Source organism: Poromitra crassiceps, assembly GCF_964638095.1.
Source record: "Poromitra crassiceps genome assembly, contig: HAP1_SCAFFOLD_578, whole genome shotgun sequence".
NCBI lineage: Eukaryota > Metazoa > Chordata > Actinopteri > Beryciformes > Melamphaidae > Poromitra > Poromitra crassiceps.
The window spans coordinates 57,204-82,244 of record NW_028151830.1 but is presented as its reverse complement, the minus strand read 5'-3'; the positions used below and the strand labels follow the sequence as shown (position 1 = coordinate 82,244).

Genomic DNA, 25,041 nt, shown 5'->3' with positions numbered 1-25,041 from the left:
TTGTAAGTCACTTTGGACAAAGCGTCTGCTAAATGACGTAATGTAATGTAATAAACAGAAAATGTGCTATTTTAGTCAATAAATACAATGGTAGCCTTGGATAACACATTGCTCTGGTATTGGTGTTGATTTGGACTGGTAATTTTGTGGTCTCGGTCTCGACTCGACCTCGACCAAAGCGGTCTTGACTACAGCCCTGATATGCGGCTCCCCGGGGTGTCCCACCTTTGTTCTCCGTCTCCAGATCCTCCACCTTCTTCTTCTGCAGCTGCAGCTCGGCCATGGAGGCGCTCAGATCGTCGTTCTGCTTCTTCACCTCCCTCTCTGTGTCGTTCACTCTGCCTATGAGGGACGTCACTGCAGAGTCTTGAGCTGGAAGCACAGAGACAAAATCACAACAAACGTTTAACTCATTCCCCGCCATTAACGTCATATGATGTCAGGCAATTTGATCATAGGATGATCTTACTGGCTGTTTGAACGAGACATGTAAGCTTACAGTAGGCCATGTTTACACAACAACGGTCTCTGCATAAAACAGGAAACTGTCGTTGCATTCTTGCCTTTGATTTCACATTTAAAGACAGCGTTTGTGATAACGATTTGCGTGCAGACTGAAGCTGCAAAAAACTCAGAGCCGCGTCAAGTGAGCCAGAATAAAACTGAAACTTCTGGTTACAGCCTTCACAATAATGGCAATTAAATCAACTAATAGCCTTATTGATGCATGTTGCAAAGTTGTTTTTGTGTGTGATCAAATACACAGAACACATAGAAAGCAGACAACTAAAGGTTAATCTAACCCGTAGTGAATCGATGGTCCTGTTTTTTTACTTACCCAGTTATATATCTAACTTCTTTCTCTCTTAAAAAACTACTAACCTAAACTAAACTTGTACCACTGTTCCTTCAAAAGTTGTAGTTGTCATAGACTGTGTTGCATAGTTGATTGCTCTATTGCTGACAAAAATGTGATATTGTAAGTCGCTTTGGATAAAACCGTCTGCCAAATGACGTAATGTAATGTAATGTAATGTATATATCGCTGCTTTTATTTTGAAGGTAAAAGGCCTAGCTTCCTGTATTCTGTCTATTTCTAACGTGATTGATTTAGCTTTATAGGATTAAACTTGAAATTAATTTTTTTACATGATAGTGACACACAAGTCACTAGGGCTGTGGCGATTCACTTATCTCCCGATTCGATACTATCATGATTCTTGGGTGTCGATTCGATTTATATTGCGATTCTTAAGTATTGCGATTCTACGATTATTGCGATTCGATATTACGATTTATTGCGATTTTTGTTTCTTTGTTTCTTTTCTTTTTTCAGTTTGTTTGCTTTTTTACTCTAGAACATTGGAAAAGTTGAATCATACGCTTCTAGAGACTGTATATTATATCATGAGTAGGGCTGGGCGATATAGTTAAAAAGTATATCGATATAATATCTTTCATATCAGTCTATATCGATAATTATTGATAATTTGAATTACCCTTAATAAAAAAATGAGAAGAAAAAGGTTGCATTTAGCCACTTTATTTTGAACCACCATATTTTCAAGGAACACAGGTACTGTAGGTCTAATTTGTCACACACACACATGCTCTGAGTGCAACTGCAAGCATTATGTACAGACATGGTGACGTTTTACTTTGATGACAGCCTAGCGTTGCCAGCCTTCTAAAATAACGTTTGGTAACGTGTATTTCAGGGGTGTAGGGTTAACGTTAGGTAAATCAGAGGTGTGGAAAAGCCTGGGTTTTGCGTTGACTTGCTTAACTACAAATATGTCATAGGCTTATGTAGGTCTGGAGGGCGACCGCGCTGGGGACCGCACCATTAACAGAGCCAGATTAACACCCCCAGGGGCCCCGGGGCACTGAAGCTCCCAGGGGCCCCCCTACCGATCGCCCCCCCCCCCCCCCCCCCCCCCCCCCCCCCCGAACATTACACTCGGACACAAGAAGGTGGAAAACAAGATTAAAAAAAAAATTGTCCAAGTAAAATGCTGATTCTAAATATAACTGAATCGCTTTGTTTGACCAAGCAAATCAATTTTTTTACAAGCATTTTATAAAATGTCTATGGAAAAATGAATGGCTGACCAGTCTCCACCAGGGACACTGGAACTGTTTTTAAGTAGGGGGTGCTGCAAGGAAGGGACTGTCAAAAATTAACTTTTTTGGATGTTTGTATGTTTTTTAGCCATATTTAGAGGAATATCTCATTTTAAATTAACATTAGTATTATACTGTTATTATGTCATTATTCAGTTTCTGAGATTCAGTTTCTCACTCACTCATAGGCGATTCTAGGCTTTGCAAACAGGTAGCACCAGCAGGATAAAAGTATTAGTCTGACTGGGGGGTTTCTACAAAGAAATTTTGTACATTTTAAAGTAAAATGCATGAATCTGATGCACTCTGAGAGCAAAATGAAGAGGCTAATCTTCACATTAATATCCTCTTCACTGTGCTGTGGCTTTACAATGATGAAAAAATAATTGTCTAATAAACACAGGTGCAAGCAAAACACTAATGCGGGTTTCCAAATTCCAATCATGGAAGTTTGAAGCCCTCATTAGTGTTTTGCTTGCACCTGTGTTAACCCTGCCTTTTCGACAAAAAAGACCCCATAATAAGGGTCTACTGTCCCAACTCCCAGGCTATGTAAATAGCCTACAGTAAGCAACACATGTGACTAAAGTGTGTAGGCTACAATAAAACAGAACAGACAGGTTGCTGATATGGGATTCATGGCTTCTGTTCAGATATCAAATGCATGGCATGTTTGTGCCTTCCAACCATAGCATTAAAGTTAGTCAATCTTTTCTAGTAGAACAATGTACTAATAGCTTATACTGAAGTAGAACCATACTGTAACTGTAGTAGGCTACATTACTGGTTCATTTGAACAAAACATTAAGAATAAGAGCAGCTTATGGAATTTATAAATGTCCTTTGTAACAGCAGTGTAGAGAAATATCTGAAAATGACATCTCAAAGACAGGATGCTGTTGAGAAATATTTGAGGTGGTCTTCAATTGTGCTAAAACAACATTGGTAAGCTTTGTACAAAGAAGATACTGTTGCATTAATATTGGTATCCTATTTTATGGTTAACTCATTGAGTGCCAGCCACTTTTGGAGAACGGACGCTCCCAGTGCCAGAGTTTCAGAGCGTTTTCAGTGATTTCTCGAGGCCCACAGAATATTGTGTGATATTACTATGTAAACACCGAACACGCAAAAAGAACAAGGATACTCTATTGTATCATCAGCAAAAAAAAGTTTATTGATACCATTTTCCGTTCTTTAGTTATCAGCCGGAGAAGATAGGTCAAAAACAGCAAATACAGGCATTTCTATCTAGAAGCTGAGATATTCAGCCTTTTGTGAAATGCAGCATTTCAAGCACATTCACTGACTCTAGCTAATATTTTCTGATGTAGTGACGTGGTGTAGTTGTGTGCTGCCCTGGGTGCCCCACCCCCCTCTCCCCCCCTCAGCTACAAACTCCTCCCCACACTAGTAACACACAGCCTCACGCACCCAGCGTCTATTTTCGGAGTGCTTTTTGTGCGCCGCCTCCCAGGCAGCGCGACAAGGAAATGCCAAGCCGGACTGCAGGGAAAGGGTTGGCACTTTGGCGTCGGGTGCTGCCTTTCTGGCGGCTAATCGTGTGAAGAAACTATGCAGACAGACAGAGGCAGAGGAGCTCAGTTGTGTGCGCGGATTGACTGCTGTTGCCAGGCACCGTCAGTTGCAGCCAGAGCAATCTACATGGCTCTGGGCTGCAGCATGAGCGCTTTCTCTTTGATCAGGGGGCTTTTTCAGGCTATATTTCGGACATTTCTCTAATCTGGAGAGCACTGTCGCCACCTGATGAGTCCGTAAAATAGGTTATACAGCTTCAATAGCTACAATATTTGTACAGGACATACATAAGGCTTTGATCCACGTCCCACCGTCAAAAAAGGCAATTGACGACAATCGTCGTCTTTGGCACTCTACGTTAGTATTCGATTTGACGACAACTGTCGTCATTGGCACTCAATGAGTTAAGTAGCCTATATTTGCACGCTATTGGTATTGTTATTTTTTTTTTTACTGGGAGTAGCCTACTCACGAGTCTCTCAGGCTGCAGTAGTGTCGTTAAGTTAAGTTAACAAGCAGCTGGGTGCCAGCCGTGGCTCTCTCTCCCTCCCCCGCTCTCATGTCTCGTCTCTCTCTCTCCCTCTCTGTCTCTCGCTCTCTCTCTATCTCTCTTTCCCTCTGTGCACTCACTTTCATGTCACCACCTTTAGGTCGTTTTACACTACAACAGACACCAGCAACAGAGGCAGAAACACTGAAATTATTTAGTCTTATATTTTATTATCTTATTATTATAAACCAAACCTAAAGAATAACATGCTTTGCTCATAGTCTTCAACTAAACCCTAAATATCGCAGTATAAAACATATAAAACAAATTTTAATCATATAAAACACATTTTAATCATATATATATATATTTTTTTAATTGACATTACATTTCCAATACAAAACAGCAGAGGGTGCCGCAGCACCACAAGCACCCCCACTTCCCGCGCCCCTGGTCACCACTTGCCCACAGGCATCCAATGAGACTAAATCATCAGACTTAATCTTCTTGGAAACAAATTTTATTTTGTCCTGATTGGTCTTAGATTTGTGTCATAGTTCTGTGGAGCCCAACATGAGCCCAATTTTTTCTTTTTCTTTTTTTTTAGGGCCCCTTCACACCGAGGGCCCCTGGGCACCTGCCCAGGTTGCCCTATGGTTAATCCGGCCTTGACCATTAACATCATATGATGTCAATCCCTGTCAGGCAATTTGATTATGGGATGATCTTCCTGGCTGTTTGAACGAGACGTGCAAGCTTAGGCCTGGTTTACACAACAACAATCTCTGCATAAAACAGGAAACTGTCATTGCATTCTTGCCTTTGATTTTGCGTTTGTGATAATGATTTGCGTGCAGACTGAAGTTTAAAAAAACTCAGAACAGCATCAAGTGAGCCAGAATAAAACTGAAACTTCTGGTTACAGCCTTCACAATAATGGCAATTAAACAAACTAATAGCCTTATTGATGCATGTTGCAAAGTTGTTTTTTTGTGTGATCCCAAATACACAGAACACATAGAAAACATACAACTAAAAGTTAATCTTAACCCGTAGTGAATCAACGGTCCTGTTTCTTTTTTACTTACCCAGTTATATTGCTGCTTTTATTTTTAAGATAAAAAGGCCTAGCTTCCTGTATTCTGTCTACTTCTAATGGATATATTTAGCTTTATAGGATTAAACTTTAAATGAATTTTCCACACAATAGTGACACAGAAGTCACGAATGGTGATAAACTACTCCAGCTTTGTCCATCACAGAATAAAAACCCAGTAAAGCCCCATAAAAAATACCTGTTTTCTATATTAGGTAATAAACTAAAAAAAACTACTTTCTACAAAGTGCTACTCTAACCCATCAAAATGTCTTAGCTGTCATGGATTGTGTTGCATATTTGCTTTCTGTACTGTGACAAAATGTGATATTGTAAGTCGCTTTGGACAAAAGTGTCTGCTAAATGATCTAATGTAATGTAATGTAATAAACAGAGAATGTGCTATTTTAGTCAATAAATACAATGGTAGCTTGGATAACACATTGCTCTGGTATTGGTCTTGATTTGGACTGGTAATTTTGCGGTCTCGGTTTCGACTTGAACTTGACCAAAGCGGTTTTGACTACAGCCCTGATATGCGGCTCCCCGGGGTGTCCCACCTTTGTTCTCCGTCTCCAGATCTTCCACCTTCTTCTTCTGCAGCTGCAGCTCGGCCTTGGAGGCGCTCAGATCGTCGTTCTGCTTCTTCACCTCCTTCTCTGTGTCGTTCACTCTGCCTATGAGGGACGTCACTGCAGAGTCTTGAGCTGGAAGCACAGAGACAAATCACAACAAACGTTTAACTAATTTCCTGCCATTAACGTGATATGATGTCAATCCCTGTCAGGCAATTTGATTATGGGATGATCTTCCTGGCTGTTTGAATGAGACGTGCAAGCTTAGGCCTGGTTTACACAACAACAATCTCTGCATAAAACGGGAAACTGTCATTGCATTCTTGCCTTTGATTTTCGCGTTTGTGATAATGATTTGCGTGCAGATTGAAGTTGCAAAAAACTCAGAACAGCATCAATTGCGTCAATTGAATTTTATTGCTCTTGTTGGTTTTATTGTTTTATGCTTTTTATTTATATCTTGACCTCTGTACTTTTAACCTCTGTCCCTGTCGCTGTTTTAGACACCTGAATCTCCCCACGGGGATAAATAAAGGTTTTCAATCAATCAATCAAGTGAGCCAGAATAAAACTGAAACTTCTGGTTACAGCCTTCACAATAATGGCAATTAAATAAACTAATAGCCTTATTGATGCATGTTGCAAAGTTGTTTTTGTGTGATCCCAAATACACAGAACACAAACAACTAAAAGTTAATCTTAACCCGTAGTGAATGGACGGTCCTGTTTCTCTTTTACTTACCCAGTTATATATTGCTGCTTTTATTTTTAAGATAAAAAGGCCTAGCTTCCTGTATTCTGTCTACTTAGCTTTATAGGATTAAACTTTAAATGAATTTTCCACACGATAGAGACACAGAATTTGATCATAGTATGATCTTACTGGCTGTTTGAACGAGACGTGTAAGCTTACAGTAGGCCATGTTTACACAACAACGGTCTCTGCATAAAACAGGAAACTGTCATTGCATTCTTGCCTTTGATTTCGCGTTTATAGACAGCGTTTGTGATAACGATTTGCGTGCAGACTGAAGCTGCAAAAAACTCAGAGCCGCGTCAAGTGAGCCAGAATAAAACTGAAACTTCTGGTTACAGTCTTCACAATAATGGCAATTAAATAAACTTATAGCCTTATTGATGCATGTTGCAAAGTTGTTTTTGTGTGTGATCAAATACACAGAACACATAGAAAGCAGACAACTAAAAGTTAATCTTAACCCGTAGTGAATCGACAGTCCTGTTTTATTTTTACTTACCCAGTTATATATTGCTGCTTTTATTTTGAATGTAAAAGGCCTAGCTTCCTGTATTCTGTCTATTTCTAACGTGATTGATTTAGCTTTATAGGATTAAACTTTAAATTAATTTTTTACATGATAGTGACACACAAGTCACAAATGGTGATAAACTGCTCCAGCTTTGTCCATCACAGAATAAAAACCCAGTAACGCCCCATAAAAAAAGACTTGTTTTCTATATTAGGTAATAAACCAAAAATATGCTATTTTAGTCAAATACAATGGTAGCCTTGGATAACACATTGCTCTGGTATTGGTCTTGATTTGGACTGGTAGTTTTGTGGTCTCGGTCTCGACTCGAACTTGACCAATGCAGTTTTGACTACAGCCCTGTTGTGCGGCTCCCCGGGGTGTCCCACCTTTGTTCTCCAGATCCTCCACCTTTTTCTTCTGCAGCTGCAGGTCGGCCTTGGAGGCGCTCAGATCATCTCTGAGAGCTCCTGTGTCATAGTTCTGCTTCTTCACCTCCCTCTCTGTGTCGCTCACTCTGCCTATGAGGGACGTCACTGCAGAGTCTTGAGCTGGAAGCACAGAGACAAAATCACAACAAACATTTAACTCATTTCCCGGAATTAACGTCATATGACGTCAATCCGTGTTTTCACCGCCATGCGATAGACCTCATTAAGCTACTTCACTCCTAAAGTTGTCCAGAAGCCAGGGTTATTGTCCCACAAAACCAGCAAGCAGAGAAAAGCAACAATCTCCCTTCAGGAAGAAAGCTCCATAAAACATAAACCTTTCAATGACTGGTTTTTGAACTTTTCTTGGTTTGTATCTCTTTTTGGCCGGTGTGTGCGCATGCGCCACGGCGGCCTGTCATCTCCACTCGTCCATACAATTTGCGTGCCCGACCTGGGGACCGACCTGGGGCCCATCCTGGTCTGGTCGTCCCACTGGTCACCGCTGTACGGCGCTGTACTCCGCATTCAAGTTGTTGCCACGGTAAGTGTGTCCACTGAGTGTGTCCACTGAGCTTCTTTTCCACAGCTCCAGCTTCTTCAGTTTTCCAGTTGTTTGCAATGACGACAGAGCGTGTATAGAGAAAGTTGGGAGCGTTAGAGAAAGTTGTGCCAAGGCAGCGCTGGCGTCCCACAGCTGAGCTAACGTTGTTTTCAATCTGCTTAATTCATTGCATATTGCGGGCGGACCAGCGTGTTAACTTGTTAGCTGGTAGCTATCAAGCTAGCTCCAGCTAGGGTTGCCAACCGTCCCTTAAAATACGGAATTGTCCCGTATTTGTAAACAAAAAGACGTGTTCCGTATTGAACTGATACGGGACACGCTTTGTCCCGTATTGAAGAAACAATGCAGTGCAAAGAGTGACAGGCTATTTGTATTGAGTGAGAAATGCAGCTGGTCTGCTCCTCAGCCTGTGTGGTGTCATGTTACGTCCAACTACCCTAGAATGCGCTTCTCATTGATTGTTGTGAGTCACGATGAGAAGCACCGTCAGCGTTGCTAGATTCAACTAAACTGACGACAGCACATTGAGTAAGCTATAGCCTACATTGTATCTATACATAGTAACATGCCATTTTGTTGTGTTCAGAAGATTTAATCTGAAATCTAAAATGTTTTTGCACTAATGATTTAATCTTTCATAATACCAGGTTTGTTCTATTCAAAAGAATATGTAACGTTACTGTTTGCACTGTTAAAAGAAAATTGAATGAGTATGCAAAGTTGCATTACCCGGTAGGCTATATCAAAATACCGTTTGCACTACTACTATTTATTGTTTGTTTTTTAAATACAGCTGTTTTAGCCTATTAAGAATAAGAAACTTCCGTTTTGTGACGCCCAAATAAAATTCTTGAATTTTGAAAAGTGATTCTGATTCTGATTCTGATAATCTAGGAATAGGCTAGATGCAAAAATGCAAAAACGGATCAAATTCAGGTTTGCTTGTCTTAATAATAATGGGTAAATGGTTGAAGTTGAAGCAATTGCAGTTATGTGATTGTTAATAAGTCCACACTACTGACTGCCCCCCGGACCGTTCCTTATTTCCATTTCAAGAAGTTGGCAACCCTAGCTCCAGCTGCTGAGCTAACGTTGTTTTCAATCTGCATAATTGCATATTGCGGGCGGACCAGCGTTCTTCCAGCATTTACTTTCTGTCTGCTCCTTGTGCCCGGCTAGCAGGGTAAGTCCAACGTGCCAGAAAACCACAAAATAAACAATGATGCTGATGATGCTGATAAGAATTTAATTATATTAGGGATATATGATTCAGTTTCAGTTGTTCTAGCCTCATAGTCTCGTAGCCTATATGGGCGACTGAAGTTTATTTATCCACCTTTTTTTAGATAACAGCACGATGTGAGAAAACTGCCTCAGAAATTAGTTTATCCATTTTTCTGACCCGTGACCACTACAGCACTGCTCCACAGAAAATAAAGAGCTGCATGACGTTTATAATTGATGAACGGCAGGTTCATTTAACACAAGACAAGTAGCCTAATGTTAAACTTCCTTTTTTTAGGCTACATTTTCCCCTCCAGATAACATCCAATTCTGCAATCATCCTATGAGAAACATGATATGTGCATGCTTTACCACACCGGCCATATGCTAGGTTTCGACCTAGCCTTGTTTTATTCTTGATTGTTCTATATTCATGTTTTCTCATGTAAATTATTGTAAAATGGGATACAGATAGCGTCATTCCCTTTTCTGTTTGCCTTCCAGCCGAGACCTCACGACCACAATGGAAATAAGTTTAATGACTTTATTGTCATATCCTGATGAATTATTTTATACTGTATGCTTGTTGGTGTATTTCATTTTTTAATTTGACAAAGAAATTCAATCAATCAATCAACATTTCCAGCCTGGTGCCTCAAAGTGGTGCAACGAGCTCTTTTCTCCAGGCTCAACGCGTTGTCACACGGACCCGCTACAGTCACTCATATCCTGTCCATTCATATACAGTCAATGGTTGCAGCTTGTGAGCTTCACAGGCAGCCCGCTTAATCACGCCTCAGTACTGTCACACACCACTACAGACAGGGTCGGCACTAGTCCGACACCCCATGAGTCCCACACCTCACGAGTCCGACACCTCACGAGTCCCACACCTCACGAGTCCGACACCTCACGAGTCCGACACCTCACGAGTCCCACACCTCACGAGTCCGACACCTCACGAGTCCCACACCTCACGAGTCCCACACCTCACAAGTCCGACACCTCACGAGTCCCACACCTCACGAGTCCGACACCTCACGAGTCCGACACCTCACGAGTCCCACACCTCACGAGTCCGACACCTCACGAGTCCGAAAAATGACGCATTGGACAGACATCTCATTAGTCCGACAGCTCGTTAACCCGACAACGAAAATCTCACTAATCCGACCCCTAGTTGATTTCGGTTGTTCGTATGGAGAGACTCAGGTTGCTGAGGACCAACTCACTTAGGAAGTTCTCGGCTATTTGGGACCCGTTCCTGGCCTACTTTGACAAGATTAGAACTGACGAATAACTGGCCCAGCTGATTTCTCATGGACTCCTTGCACGGGATTTTATGTACAGCATTTCTTACAAGCATTTAAGCACCTTATGCGGCTGGTAGCACCATATTGTAATGTTGGTGTGTTTTTTGTTTTTTGTGTCCGTGTTTGTTTTGCCTTTGTTCTGAAAATTGAAAATACAATATTGTAAAGTAAAAATAACTGCTGCTGGTTTGAGTGGGAAGATGAAGAGGAATGGGATCGGTGTTGACGCTGTTAAGAGGTTACTAGAGGTGGATGTATCTGAAGCAAAGGTAGATGAAATACTGAGGGATGCATTTAAGCAAACTCAGACAATTGTGTCTGGGTAAGAAGAGGGAGAATTATTCTCTAACTGTGAGAGGCAGCAATGTGCCGCAAGGCATCCAGTCTGCCGGAAAGCCACAAGAAGAAGAAGAAGAAGAAGAAGCCTTCAATTTGAGACACAGTGTACTCGAGGAAGACCGAGAGTTAGGAACCAGACGATGGCTTCCGCCCCTGGGCTGACATCTTTATACGGAGGACCCCTTCATGAAGATGAAGGCGCTCAGGGGGGATGAGGAGCGGAGGAACATGAGACAAGGTGCAACAGCCACGATTGAGAAGGTGTGAGAAACTGGAAACTTGAAAGAAGAAGAAGAATCAGGTCTAGAGTCAGAACATCTTATCTGTGAGAGGCAGCAATGTGCCGCAAGGCATCCAGTCTGCCGGAAAGCCATTAGAAAAAGAAGAAGTAGGGAGAAGAGGACAGAAGAAGGGTGAGTTAAGGGGGAAAGGTAGTTTCTCCAGTCTCCACCCTAGAAATCGAGCGTGTGAGATTTCTATTAAGATAAAAAAACAACAAAATAATGTATGGGTATTGAGATAAACTATGTTATAATAGTTTATCAAGCCAGTTAATGCAGTCGTTTTTCAGTAGCAGTACTGCACACAGTACTAGGTGTAAGTAAGTACTCGCTGTGTGACATCATCCCCGCGTCCCACCTGCGTTTTTCCTCTCCAGATCCTCCAACTTCTTCTTCTGCAGCTCATTGTTGGAGGCGTTCAGCTGGGATCTGAGAGCTGCTGTCTCCTTCCTCTGCTCCTCCACCTCCCTCTCGTTTTCGCTCACTCTGTCTCTGAGGGACGACACTGCAGCGTCTTGAGCTGGAAGCACAGAGATAAGTCACAACAAAGATATAGAAGCCTGTATGTTAGCCCATATTTGGCTAATTTCGCCGCAGTGGTGGTGCTGGCCAATTAGTGCATTTAGAGGCGTGTCCAAGTCATTGTGCTATTCTTTGCAGTGTTCGCTGAACGAAAAGGTGAAATGGGCTGGATTTAGAGGTATAATAATTAGGAAAAGGTGTTATACTGCATATTTACAGTTCAACGTTCAATGTGTCCCAAATATGGATCCACAAAAGTAAAATAAGGGTCCCAGTTTCGTATAATTACCTCCGCAAGCAGAGTTGGTCAGGTTACGTTTTCACCCCCGTTTGTCTGTGTCTCTTTATATTTATATCTAAAAAAAGTATGAACGGATTTGCACAAAACTTTGAAAATTAACTTTCCAGCCCACTGGCCAGAAGGGCCAATTTTGTCAATCACAAAACATACCCTATAGCAGACCTGGGCAAAAGGCGGCCCGCGGGCCACATGCGGCCCGCGAGCGCCCCCTGTGTGGCCCGCGCTGGAATTGCAACTGGATGCAACATGCAAGGTACCCGCTGAATAAGTGTCCAAATGTTCATGTTATTCTGGGCAATACTCCACTTCTGTTATAACATTTCAGTCTGGTATGGAATATCTTTCAGTAATCTTTATGACTAAAAGGCTAAAAGTAATCTAATGTGTAAGAAATGACTGTTCTACATTGAAGTAAAAATGGAAATAATTAACTTGTTAGTTTTGGATTTATTTAGCTTCAAGAGTGCATTTTTGTTCGTGTGACCCTCAACACAGGCTTTGAGAATCCCGGGCCACTTACTGATACTTATGCTTAAATTAACACTCATATTCTGGTTTATTTAAAGAAAAACATTTTGGCTAGTGGAAATTCTAATTGGCTGGTAACTTTAAAATATAGCAGCCATATTGGCAGGTGGTCAAAAAAGTTAATGACATAGGAGTGAATGAGAAAATGATCAAATATTGGTGTTTAAGACTGAATAATGACATCACAACTGTTAATTTAAAATTAGGTATTCCTCTAAACCTGACTTCAAATGCCCCCAAAAAATTTGCGCCGGCGCCATTCGGCCCCCAACGCTCAGCAAAATCTGGCCCTCTGGTAGCGAGGACATTTTTTTGTAGCCCTCTATCATCAAAGTTCCTGGGTTACGGCATGACAATATTTGTTCGGCCCCCGGCAACAATCTGGGTTTCTCATGTGGCCCCCCATGAAAAATAATTGCCCACCCCTGCCCTACAGCCTAGAGTAAATAGCGCTACACAGTTCAAAGTAAATAATGCTAAATAAGGAGCAACATTTTTCGACTGCCGCCATGGTGTTTAAACAGACGAATGGGATATTAGCTTTAAGGTGACTTACTTCTAGAATTGAATGAAATTGTATTCACTTACTAACTGCTCCGTGGAGTATATAGCCTAACGTTATGCTTGCAGAGTTAAAGAGTGGCACCTGGTAATCCATAAATTGTATTTTTTGTACCTTTGTAGATCATCAAGAAACTTGAAATGAATAAGGTTAGATGTGTTTAATAGAGCTTGAAATGAATAAGGTTAGATGTAGGGATGCACAATATGGATTTTTAGAGCCGATACGATAACGATAAATATATTCTTCTTGGCCGATAACCGATACGATATAACCGATAATTATTATAATAAAAATAGATGTACATTTTTTTTTTAGTTTTTAACCTGTATTTTATGCACACCTGGGGTTAAAAAAGGGTCAGGGTAGATGTATGGATGTAGTGAGCATAGCTCTGACCTAACCAAATCTAACTAACATCACTGTGAACGCAAAACAAAGAAAACTTCTGATATAATATGATTGTTTTAATAAAGTGTATCACTCAATTATAGTCAATACAAAAATAAAGGCTTTTATAGAAGGGAAAGCCAAGCTGCTTAGTCTGCAGATAAAACACAATGACAAAAGGCATAGTAATTTAGACTCTTATTGTCAAACTGATCTGTTCAAATTTTGCATTGGTTCCAGTTCTCAGTGAATTGTAGCCTGGGCCCAATGAATGGGGCAGGCATATATACAGTCCATGGGCAGGCCTATAAACCATCTGTGTCGTTTCACTTTTTACTGAAAAATGCTGCCACCACATTAAATAAAAGGCACTATGTAATGTTGACTGACTGATGCTTTTTATGTAGCCTAATGTGCGTAGCTAACGCTAACTAGCGCGGTTAGCTTAACGTTAGCGAGTGGTTTTTTGGAGTTAAATACACAATCTCTGGATGTTTCATTTCGGGTAAAGGGGTTTCCATTAGTTTCTATAAGTTTACGCAAGCTCTGTGTATTAAGTGCTTTTGTGGGGCTGTTTGATCACAAGCCACAGACTGTAAATGTCACAGTTTGCTAAGCGGACGAGCCTGCAGGGTAGGCCCGCTACGACTGAGCTAATGCTAACAAAACTCGCTAACACAAACAACAAACATATCCGCTGCATCATCGCCAGCTTTGGCTTAACGTAATGCCAGCTTAGAGGTTTCCCCTCCTCTCTGAACCTGTGTGGGACATGGATTGCAAATTACAGTAGCTTTCTGATCATTCTGAAACTGAAAAACAGCAACACACTGGCAGCAGCCATGTTTGCGTCGCAGCTGTGATGTCACAAATGTGCGACAACAAAAAGCTCCGCTTCCGAGGCAAAAAATAAACAGGATTATTATCGGATAATTTATCGGAAAAAGGCCATTATCGGAATAATAAATAATAACGCAAAATGGCCATATCGGCCGATAATTTATCGGTCCAATAATTATCGTGCATCCCTAGTTAGATGTGTTTAATAGAGCTTGAAATGAATAAGGTTAGATGTGTTTAATAGTCTGAAATGAATAAGGTTAGATGTGTTTAATAGAGTCTGAAATGAATAAGGTTAGATGTGTTTAATAGAGTCTGAAATGAATAAGGTTAGATGTGTTTAATAGAGCTTGAAATGAATAAGGTTAGATGTGTTTAATAGAGTCTGAAATGAATAAGGTTAGATGTGTTTAATAGAGCTTGAAATGAATAAGGTTAGATGTGTTTAATAGAGCTTGAAATGAATAAGGCTAGATGTGTTTAATAGAGCTTGAAATGAATAAGGTTAGATGTGTTTATTAGAGCTTGAAATGAATAAGGTTAGATGTGTTTATTAGAGCTTGAAATGAATAAGGTTAGATGTGTTTATTAGAGCTTGAAATGAATAAGGTTAGATGTGTTTATTAGAGCTTGAAAGGAATAAGGTTAGATGTGTTTAATAGAGCTTGAAATAAATGGAGAAGGTTAGATGTGTTTAATAGAGCTTGAAATAAATGGAGACGGTTAGATGTGTTTAATAGTCTGACATTAATAAGGTTAGATGTGTTTAATAGAGTCTGAAATGAATAAGGTTAGATGTGTTTAATAGAGCTTGAAATGAATAAGGTTAGATGTGTTTAATAGAGTGTGAAATGAATAAGGTAAGATGCGTTTAATAGAGTGTGAAATTAATAAGGTTAGATGTATTTAATAGAGTCTGAAATGAATAAGGTTAGATGTGTTTAATAGAGCTTGAAATGAATAAAGTTAGATGTGTTGAATAGAGCTTGAAATGAATAAGGTTAGATGTGTTTAATAGAGCTTGAAATGAATAAAGTTAGATGTGTTTAATAGAGCTTGAAATTAATAAGGTTAGATGTGTTTAATAGTGTGAAATGAATAAGGTTAGATGTGTTTAATAGAGCTTGAAATTAATAAGGTTAGATGTGTTTAATAGAGCTTGAAATGAACAAGGTTAGATGTGTTTAGAGCTTGAAATGAATAAGGTTAGATGTGTTTAATAGAGCTTGAAATGAATAAGGTTAGATGTGTTTAATAGAGTTTGAAATGAATAAGGCTAGATGTGTTTAATAGAGTGTGAAATTAATAACCCATCGCCCCTCCCGTACACTCCGATCCTCTTCTACTGCCACCCTCATCATCCCCCCATCCAGACCCAAAACCTTTGGTGACCGTGCTTTCTCCCGCGCCGCACCCCAACTTTGGAACTCCCTCCCCCAGACCATCCGAGACTCTCCCTCACTCCCTACTTTCAAAACCCAACTTAAAACCTACCTGTTCTCCCAAGCCTACAACCTCCCCTACCCCTGACCACCTCCTCCTAACCACCACCCTCCGCCTCCCCCTCCTTCCCCCTTCCCCCCCTGCCCCTCCCTCCTGTTCTCTTCCTCTCCTCTGCTTCTCCATACAACCTTGCCCTGAATCGCCACTGTTATTTGTACCTGTTACCTGTATCTGTTGCCTGTTTCTGTTGCTTGTCTTTTGTTTACTGTTAAGCGTCTTTGGGTTCTGAAAAGCGCTATATAAAATAAATGAATTGTTATTATTATTATTATTATAAGGTTAGATAGGTTTAATAGAGCTTGAAATAAATGAATAAGGTTAGATGTGTTTAATAGAGTCTGAAATGAATAAGGTTAGATGTGTTTAATAGAGCTTGAAATGAATAAGGTTAGATGTGTTTAATAGAGCTTGAAATGAATAAGGTTAGATGTGTTTAATAGAGCTTGAAATAAATGAATAAGGTTAGATGTGTTTAATAGAGTCTGACATGAATAAGGTTAGATGTGTTTAATAGAGCTTGAAATAAATGAATAAGGTTAGATGTGTTTAATAGAGTCTGAAATGAATAAGGTTAGATGTGTTTAATAGAGCTTGAAATGAATAAGGTTAGATGTGTTTAATAGAGCTTGAAATGAATAAGGTTAGATGTGTTTAATAGAGCTTGAAATGAATAAGGCTAGATGTGTTTAATAGAGTCTGACATGAATAAGGTTAGATTTGTTTAATAGAGCTTGAAATGAATAAGGTTAGATGTATTTAATAGAGCTTGAAATGAATAAGGTTAGATGTGTTTAATAGAGCTTGAAATTAATAAGGTTAGATGTATTTAATAGAGCTTGAAATTAATAAGGTTAGATGTGTTTAATAGAGCTTGAAATGAAAAAGGCTAGATGTATTTAATAGTGTGAAATGAATAAGGTTAGATGGGTTTAATAGAGTCTGAAATTAATAATGTTAGATTTGTTTAATAGAGTGTGAAATGCATAAGGCTAGATGTGTTTAATAGAGTCTGAAATTAATAAGGTTAGATGTGTTTAATAGAGTGTGAAATGAATAAGGTTAGATGTGTTTAATAGAGCTTCAAATAAATGAATAAGGTTAGATGTGTTTTCACTTTCCCCACCCAGGTTTATCCTGCCGGTCTGGGGATAGTCACAAGCTCGCTTGCTTCTCGAACTGTTGGGCCACCACTGCCACGTTGATGTCACAATATCAAGTGTGACATCAGGGATGTCACATACACTGATCATGGCATGAACGTGACCAAAATGAATAGCTTCAGCACTAGTCAATTTGACACAAAACACAACAAAATAAAGTCCCGATTTTGGGGGAAACATTATAATAAAGTGTCTCAAGCCAGGTACTGCAGTAGTTTTTCAGTAGTGGTACTCCACACAGTACTAGCTGTGGTTCCTCAGGGCATCCCACCTGCACATGTGTTCTCCCTCTCCAGATCCTCCACCTTCTTCTTCTGCATGCTCAGCTCAGCTTTGAGAGCTGCTGCCTCCTTCCTCTGCTCCTCCACCTCCCTCTCGGTGTCGCTCACTCTGTCTCTGAGGGACGACACTGCAGAGTCTTGAGCTGGAAGCACAGAGACAAATCACAACAATCATTTGTGTGTGTGTGTGTGTGTGTGTGTGTGTTTTCTTCCAGTGTGGCTGAAAACATCCTGCCACATGAAGGAACCAGCAAACCTCAATTTCATAGCGTACATGTTAATTAACATCATCAACCATTTACTAATATTTGTTAGTACCTTAATTAACATGTAAACCCTTAATAAATGTTAACAAGACACAAGCAAGTTGCAAGCCTCAAGCCTCCTCCAGCCTAGCAAACTGCACTGCATAATTCAACCCTTGGGCCATCTGCAAATACTCCAACTCTCAGCAAAGAACATTGAATTCTGTCTGGGTTTTCCTGCCTGCTCTTTGGGGTTTCTTTCTGGGCCACGACAAGACCAAAATAAATAAATGAATACATATTTTCTTATGATATGAAAGAGATGTATTCAATCTTAACATTTGTGAACAGTGTTGGGAAGTAACGAGTTACTAGTTACTCGTTACTGTAATAATATTACGTTTTCCAAGTAACGAGTAGTGTAACGAATTACTATAGAATATAAGTAATAATATTACAGTTACTTCAAGATAAACGAGCTCGTTACGTTAGTCGTTACATCTTTTGTTGAGTCCATTCTGTGATGCCGCTGCGCTGCAAAACGACACGCAGTCGGCATTCACTGATCACAAGCAGCATGGCTTTTAACGCTCCCAAAACAAGGTGACGTCACCGCAGAGCACTTCAGAGCACCGTCTCTGCCCTGCTGACTGAGCCGAGGAGGAAAATCCGTGGCTGGATATATTCCCATGACTTTGTTTTTGTCGGGAAGAAAGGTGACACGATTGAACATCAAAGTCAAATGTAAACGGTATCCAGGACAGGTAGGCTACTAACACTCTTTCCACTGTGAAAAACACGAGCTCAAACTTCCTAACGTTAACGTTACGAGACGAGAGGACAGCACAACAGAAACCGGAAAACTGTTAAAATACAGAGATAATGTAAAAACTCACAAGTTGGTGGACATCAAACATTGCTGTTATTATTGTCATGTTAATGTTGCAGAGCTAACGTTATTTGTGACACAAACTTGTTAAGCAAAGATGTAGCCTATACGTATTGAGTTTGCAAAAGATTGCATCTTGTCAGTCATCACTTTGAGCCAGGTGTGCTCTTCATCAAGCATCTCTGTAGGAAGCTGTGCTCTGGCAAAGTGATTAGTTTAAATGGAACGGCACATAATAGACCTAGTTCACACATTCGCACCGCAAAGTCTGCATTTTGATGAGAAAAACGCCATGGGCCCTTTTCACAACGGCCATTTGTGTCTAGAAGACAGAGTAGGCTATACACAGGTGCAACCAACTAACTAATTAAGGCTCCAGCACTGGAACACCTAAATGGACTGGAAGTTGGAAGCCCTAATTAACATCTTGGTGCACCTGTGTTACCTCCTGCCTTTTAGACACAAAATCGCTGCAGTGAAAAAGGCCTATTGCCATTTGTGTGGAATGTAACGGAAAAGTAATATAACGAGTATCTAACGAATTACTTTTGGCATGGAGTAATAAGTAAAGTAATAATATTACTTTTGAAAATAGTAACGAGTAATATGTAATATATTACTTTTTTAGTAATGAGTGCCCAACACTGTTTGTGAAGCTGGAACTTGGTATTTGTACTTGATAAATGTCTAAAACGGCTAATCGATTTTCACCATGATAATTCATCAATCAATCAATTGCAGACTAGTTTCAGCACTAGTAAATATTACACAAAACACAACAAAATAATGTACCCGTTTTGGGATAAACTATCGGTACTCCACAGAGTACTAGGTGTAAGTAAGTACTAGCTGTGATATGCAGTTCCCTGGGGGTCCCACCTGCGTTCTCCCTCTCCAGATCCTCTGCCTTCTCCTTCTGCAGCTGCAGCTTGGCTCCAAGACATGCTGCCCTCTCCTCTGCCTCTGTCACTCTGTGGTCCAACACTGAACACAGCAAGAAGCTTTCTTCAAATACAAATTAACATCAATGTAATTATTGCCAAACAGAAGCATTTGTATAAAATACTGTATGTCAAAGAAGGTATAGCTAATTCGATCAAATGTCATCTGGGGGGGATACAGCATAGTATCGCAATATTCTGTGTGGCTATTTTATATCGATACACACAGCCAAGTATCACAATATTTTATTATATACATTATCAGGTACATCATGCATGCAACATTTATGACTTTTATGACTATTAAAGGCCCATTCCGTCGGTTATGGCGAGAAATAAATGTGCACAAAGTGTTTTTTATTGGCAATGAGTGAATACGCCTTGACGTAACTTAAAAATGGCGACCAGGGGCGTTTCTCTCCGACCAGCCGTTCAGAAGATACATGGAAATACCGCATTTTCGAAGGGGTGAGCATTTCAGGAGGATGTGACGTCTGCGCGTTCACGAGCCTGCCTCTTGTCCTGGCTCCGGCGTAAACGAAGAAGACGGCTAACAGGAAATGGCTAACGTTACGTTCGTCGCTAGCTGCTAGCAAAATGAAACAACACAGACTCCAGAAAAAGTCCACACTAAATAAATAAATAAATATTTATCTAATGAAGCCCATCTGGCCAGACAGCAGCAATGTGACCGACATCGGGGGGAAACTAGAGTCAGGACTGTGTTTTCGGTTCATGAAGGGAACTTGCTGCTTGTAGCTACTGTAATGTGGTTTTGACCAGATAACGTTAGCTGCTTGCTAATGGATTTTCAAGATTCAAGATTTTTATTGTCACTCCGTAGTACAACTATCTGACCACCTGGTCAGAAACTCTGCTAACATTACCGTCTTGTGTGAAGTAATATACAACCCTAACGTTACTACCGTTATGCTTATGGTCATGGAACATTATTGTTTGACTGCAGTTAGCTGCGGTGGTGAGTCTGCCTATTATAACCATAACGTTAGCTTGATGCTATACGCGGCTAACTAATAGATTTAGCTATATTTATAGAAATTACCACCAGCCCCACTGATAACGTTACTGTCTTGTGTTGATAATGAATCGAACAGTCGGAAATATGCCTAACGTTAGCCTACTGTCTGTTATGCTTACGGTACATTGTTTGACTGTTCAGTTTGGTCAAGACGTACCGGGGGAGAAGGCTCAGTGGCTGCAGTGAGACTGCCCATAGTAATGTTAGCTTGATGCTAATCGCGGCTAACTAATATTAATTTACATTTATAGAAATTACCACCGAGCTCCACTAATAATGTTACCGTCTTGTGTGGATAATGAATGTAACAGTCGTAAATATGCCTAACGTTACTGTTATGCTTATGAAACATTGTTTGATTGTTCAGTTTGGTCAACTCCAGGCATTACACGGTACCGTACATACAGGGGAAGCAGGGTAGTTTGTGGCTCACGGTAACGTGAATATCCTATCCATTTCCCCGCAGCCAATGGAAGCCAAAACACGGCCAAACATGCCACAATAACGTCCGATAATTCATCCATCCTGGGCATCTCGAGGCTGATCTGACCGATAAATTGTCCAGGTTGCCGTTTTCAAGTGACTTTTATGAGCAAAGCAACCAACACCTCTGCTGTTGCGAGGCAGCTGCTTGTGCGCGTGCGAGTATGGTGCCCGCGCGTCAGCTCGTTCACATGCTGCCTGCAGTTACTCTTAACGGCCACTGGCGTCAGTAACAGTGACAATTGACGGAATGGACCTTTAAATAAACATTATAAGTGAGATCAAGTGAAGAGATCAAAAGAGACAAAGTTGTATTTTATTTCATTTTATTTATTGATTGATTGATTGATTTACCATTTGCAGTTCAAAAAAAGGTAATAAATAAATATTATAATTAATATATCCCAATATAAGAGGGAGCAAGTGGACTTTGTCTGTTTAAATTTTTGTCTCACTGATGATGTCATATGCACAAATGTCATAGGCATTGTGACATCATCAGTGATGTCATAGGCATTGTGATCAGTGATGCGAAGTTGAGAAATTGTGCGCTGCGCATGCCAATATGAGCAGGTGATTGTGTTGTGCGCTGCGCATGCCAATAGAGCAGGCAAGGCTACATAGCAGCCAAGCGGTTGAGGCTTTTGTTGACAAATAACCTTATTTTGGGCTCAAAGACCTAAAACTAAGCTTTTGGTAAAAATGGTGATGGGTGATGACGTCAGACATTATGTTGTCTAACGAGTGACATGTCATAGACAAATACAATATTTATAGTAAATATGATCTTCCGTTAGCTAGCTCTTAGCTGTTAGCCACTACGTTTGCTAACTAAGTGCTCACCAGGCTCATAATGCCGCGATAGTAACTTTTAACCAGTTCGAATTTTGCTCTTTCCATGAAGTCCATCAGCTTTGATATTTGTTGGCCTGGTTTGTTGACAATAAGCGATATTTTGGCTTCTAAAAATGTTTTTCACTGAGATATGACTGAACCAGTATGGCTGCTACTTCCGTTTTATCCATTGACAGTAAATATAATGGACTACCTGAGCTATATGTTTTTGACACGGCAAAATTAAGTTCACTTCCCGATATTGTTTGATTTCGTTTGATTGAATGAATGGATTTTCCTGTTGCATTGTGGGAAATCTGTTCAAGCCTGGAGCCGGGAAAACAGGAAGGGGCGTGAGCGTGGACGGGACTCGGGGGACGGTTTCCTCCTAGCCACGGCATCCATCTTGTTCAAGTTGTTTTCCCCGCTAGCTGTTAGCTTGGCTAACAAATGTTGCTAAGGTTAGTTGCTATTGCTAGCCTTGCTCCATTGCTCTCATACAGTAGCCCGAAGAAAAACCAGTTTTATTTCCTCCAGACCTCGCGTGGCGTCACCAGCCTGCCGCTTGCATCTTCCTATCTTCCACAAAATCGAGGTAATTGCATAGCATGACATTAACACGTTCAGTGCCAGCGACGCCATATGGCGTCATTAGAAATTTACCGTACAGTGCCAGCGACGCCAAATGGCGTCATAACTCCAAATTGTTTTTTTGACGGGGGGGTGTCGATCTAAGCTTCTTACGTCGCCTCTAACAATATTGTAGCTATTGGAGGTCGATAACCTATTTTACAAACCCATTAGGTGGCGACAGCACTCTCCTGATCAGAGAAAAAGGAGCCAAACACACAGAAATAGTCACTGGGAAAAAGGAGGAAATCGCATCGCATCCGTCCGTATGCATCGACGTGCAGAAGCACAACGAGCACAACGCCAGCTGTGCCCAGAGCAGCAGCATCCGCTGTCACAACTGAGCACCTTCATGTACGCTGCAACAGCACATTGACATAATCAGCATTATTATTCCGAACTGGAAGCATGCCAGCCCGTGACAAACACACGCGGAACCAAAAAGCTGAATATCGCGCACCATTCACTGTGTGTGCGCAGCAAACTCAGCAGAGACTGAGAGCCACCAGGCACATAAGACACACCCAGGAGGCGTGTGCAGTTGAGGGGGGGGGGGGGGGGGGGAGCACGCAGAGCAGCAGAGCAGCATACACTTCACCCAGACAGACCCAGACATCAGAAAATTAGCTTCAGAGTCAGAGATGTGCTTGAAATGTTTAATTTCACAAAAGGCTCGTTATCTCAGCTCGTAGAAAAAAAGGTATGTTTTTCGTTCAATCAGGCTATCTTCTCCGGCTCATAACTAAAGAACGGAAAATGGGATCAATAAACTTTTTTTTGCAGGTGATAGAAGAGAGTCTCATCGTTATTTGTGCGTGTTCAGTGTTTACATAGTAATTATTAAAAAAATTATATGACTGTTTTAAAATGCATTGCGGCCTATGTGGCACAGCAAGCAACCTTTTGCCCAAGGGCCGTGGCACTGAAAGTGTTAACGCTAGCTAGATGTCCATTTGTCATTACAGGAGGACTAAGGTTAGACTAGAGTAGCATAAGTTAACGTTATACAACGTTAAACAGTATTGCATGCTGCACAGATTCGGACGTAGACAGAAAACAAACGCAGTTCTGTTTACCTAGGTTACCTCCTTGAGATGAGGCAGACTCAGAGCATACTCATCTTCCAGCTATAGCGTTATATATCTAGCTAACGTTAGATCAACTATCAATCAATGAGGGGGAACAAGGGGGTTAAACTCCTCTGGATAGTTTATCCACCTCTGCATTTACAGTATTTACCAATCGCACGTAGTGTTGGGTAAGCAAACGTTAACGTTATACAGTGATTAACAGTGTCTAATTCGTTTCTTCCAGGGGTAGCCGCCGTCCAGTACCAGTGATGGGACACACAACAGAGGATCATGATTTGTGAAGATCAAAGCTATAATATTCTGTTCTCCGGAGATTAACGCTAAACTACATGTTACTGCTGATCAGTTGTTTCAAAATAGGAAATTGCAATAACACACAAGCCAAATGCTGACATGAGAGATTTGCTTTGAACAAGTTGTAGCTAGTATCTGCCAGTGACCGGAGAATATTGTTATATTTGCTTGTTTTAATGCTTTTGTCAATAAACATTGTCAACAAAGATAGCCTTGTTGTATATTATCATGTATAAGATTGTTGATGTCGAGTGAACACAAACTACGAACCGAAGATTGGACCAGAGGACATGACGACGGAGAAACTTAACCGACCAGCAGTCTGCTTCAATCAATGAATGCTTTATATTTATTGAAATGAAATATGGTGATATCTGGTGGTCTGAAATTACTCTCTCTAGCTAGGGTAACTGGCTTATATTGTCATATTATTGTAACTTCTGAATACAGACTGCATTATGCTACACCATGCAAATATATTTCGATATAATTCAAACAATTAGCTCACCATACCATGGTGGGCTGGACTGTATGTATTGCTGTGAAAAAGTTACATTTGATTGTTTCAAGTGTTACACGTTATATTTTTAACTGAGCTTTGTGGAATTACCTCAACACAATTGTGTATCAGCTTTAAATGTCCAATATATACAGCATTAAACAGTTAGTCAGTCAGTTTTTATACCTGGCTGTATAATGCTTGGTGTAAAAATGTATCTGTTTCTATTCAGTCAGGTGGTGGAAGCAGTGGGCCATATTTGAGGGATCATTTCCACCTGCCAACGCATCGATTTTTCCAACGTGAGAAACCACATGTTTACAACACAAATACAAAGCGTGACAGCATTGGCTGTAAGTTTGACAAAGTTTCTCTTTGTGTTTCTATTGTTTTTCTTTTAGACAACGATCTGAAACATACATCAATGAGAGCCAGAGCCAGTATCGAGCAGGAGGGAATTAATTGGGTTCGAACCCCACCAGAGTAAGTAACTTACAGTAAGATTTTATTACAGTTGGACGTGTGGTTTTGTGTGAAGGCAAACATTTAACTTTCCCATTTGTACATGTAGGTCACCTGATCTCAACCCAATCGAGCTGAAGGAGCATGTGCGACATTCAGCCACACAACAGGGAGGCACTAATCCGGGAGATAGAAACATTTTGGAGAGATAAACTCACCCAACAGACTTGCAACAACTACATTAACCATTTGAATAAAGTTATGCCAATGGTGAGTAGACACAAAACATCTCTGAGCTCTGG

General features: G+C 40.6%; 1 protein-coding gene across 1 annotated transcript in view; it reads right to left on the bottom strand.

Moving 5' to 3' along the window:
- Positions 1–17,371, bottom strand: part of LOC310771384 (uncharacterized protein) — a gene marked incomplete at both ends in the record, with an annotated part of 33,926 nt that extends 16,555 nt beyond the window's left edge. The window contains 3 exons of the mRNA XM_083664008.1: positions 226–372; positions 5,810–5,956; positions 17,323–17,371. Of these exons, the coding sequence (XP_083520134.1) occupies positions 226–372; positions 5,810–5,956; positions 17,323–17,371 (343 nt within the window). The remainder of the gene's footprint in view (positions 1–225; positions 373–5,809; positions 5,957–17,322) is intronic.
- Between the last annotated feature and the right edge of the window lie 7,670 nt (positions 17,372–25,041).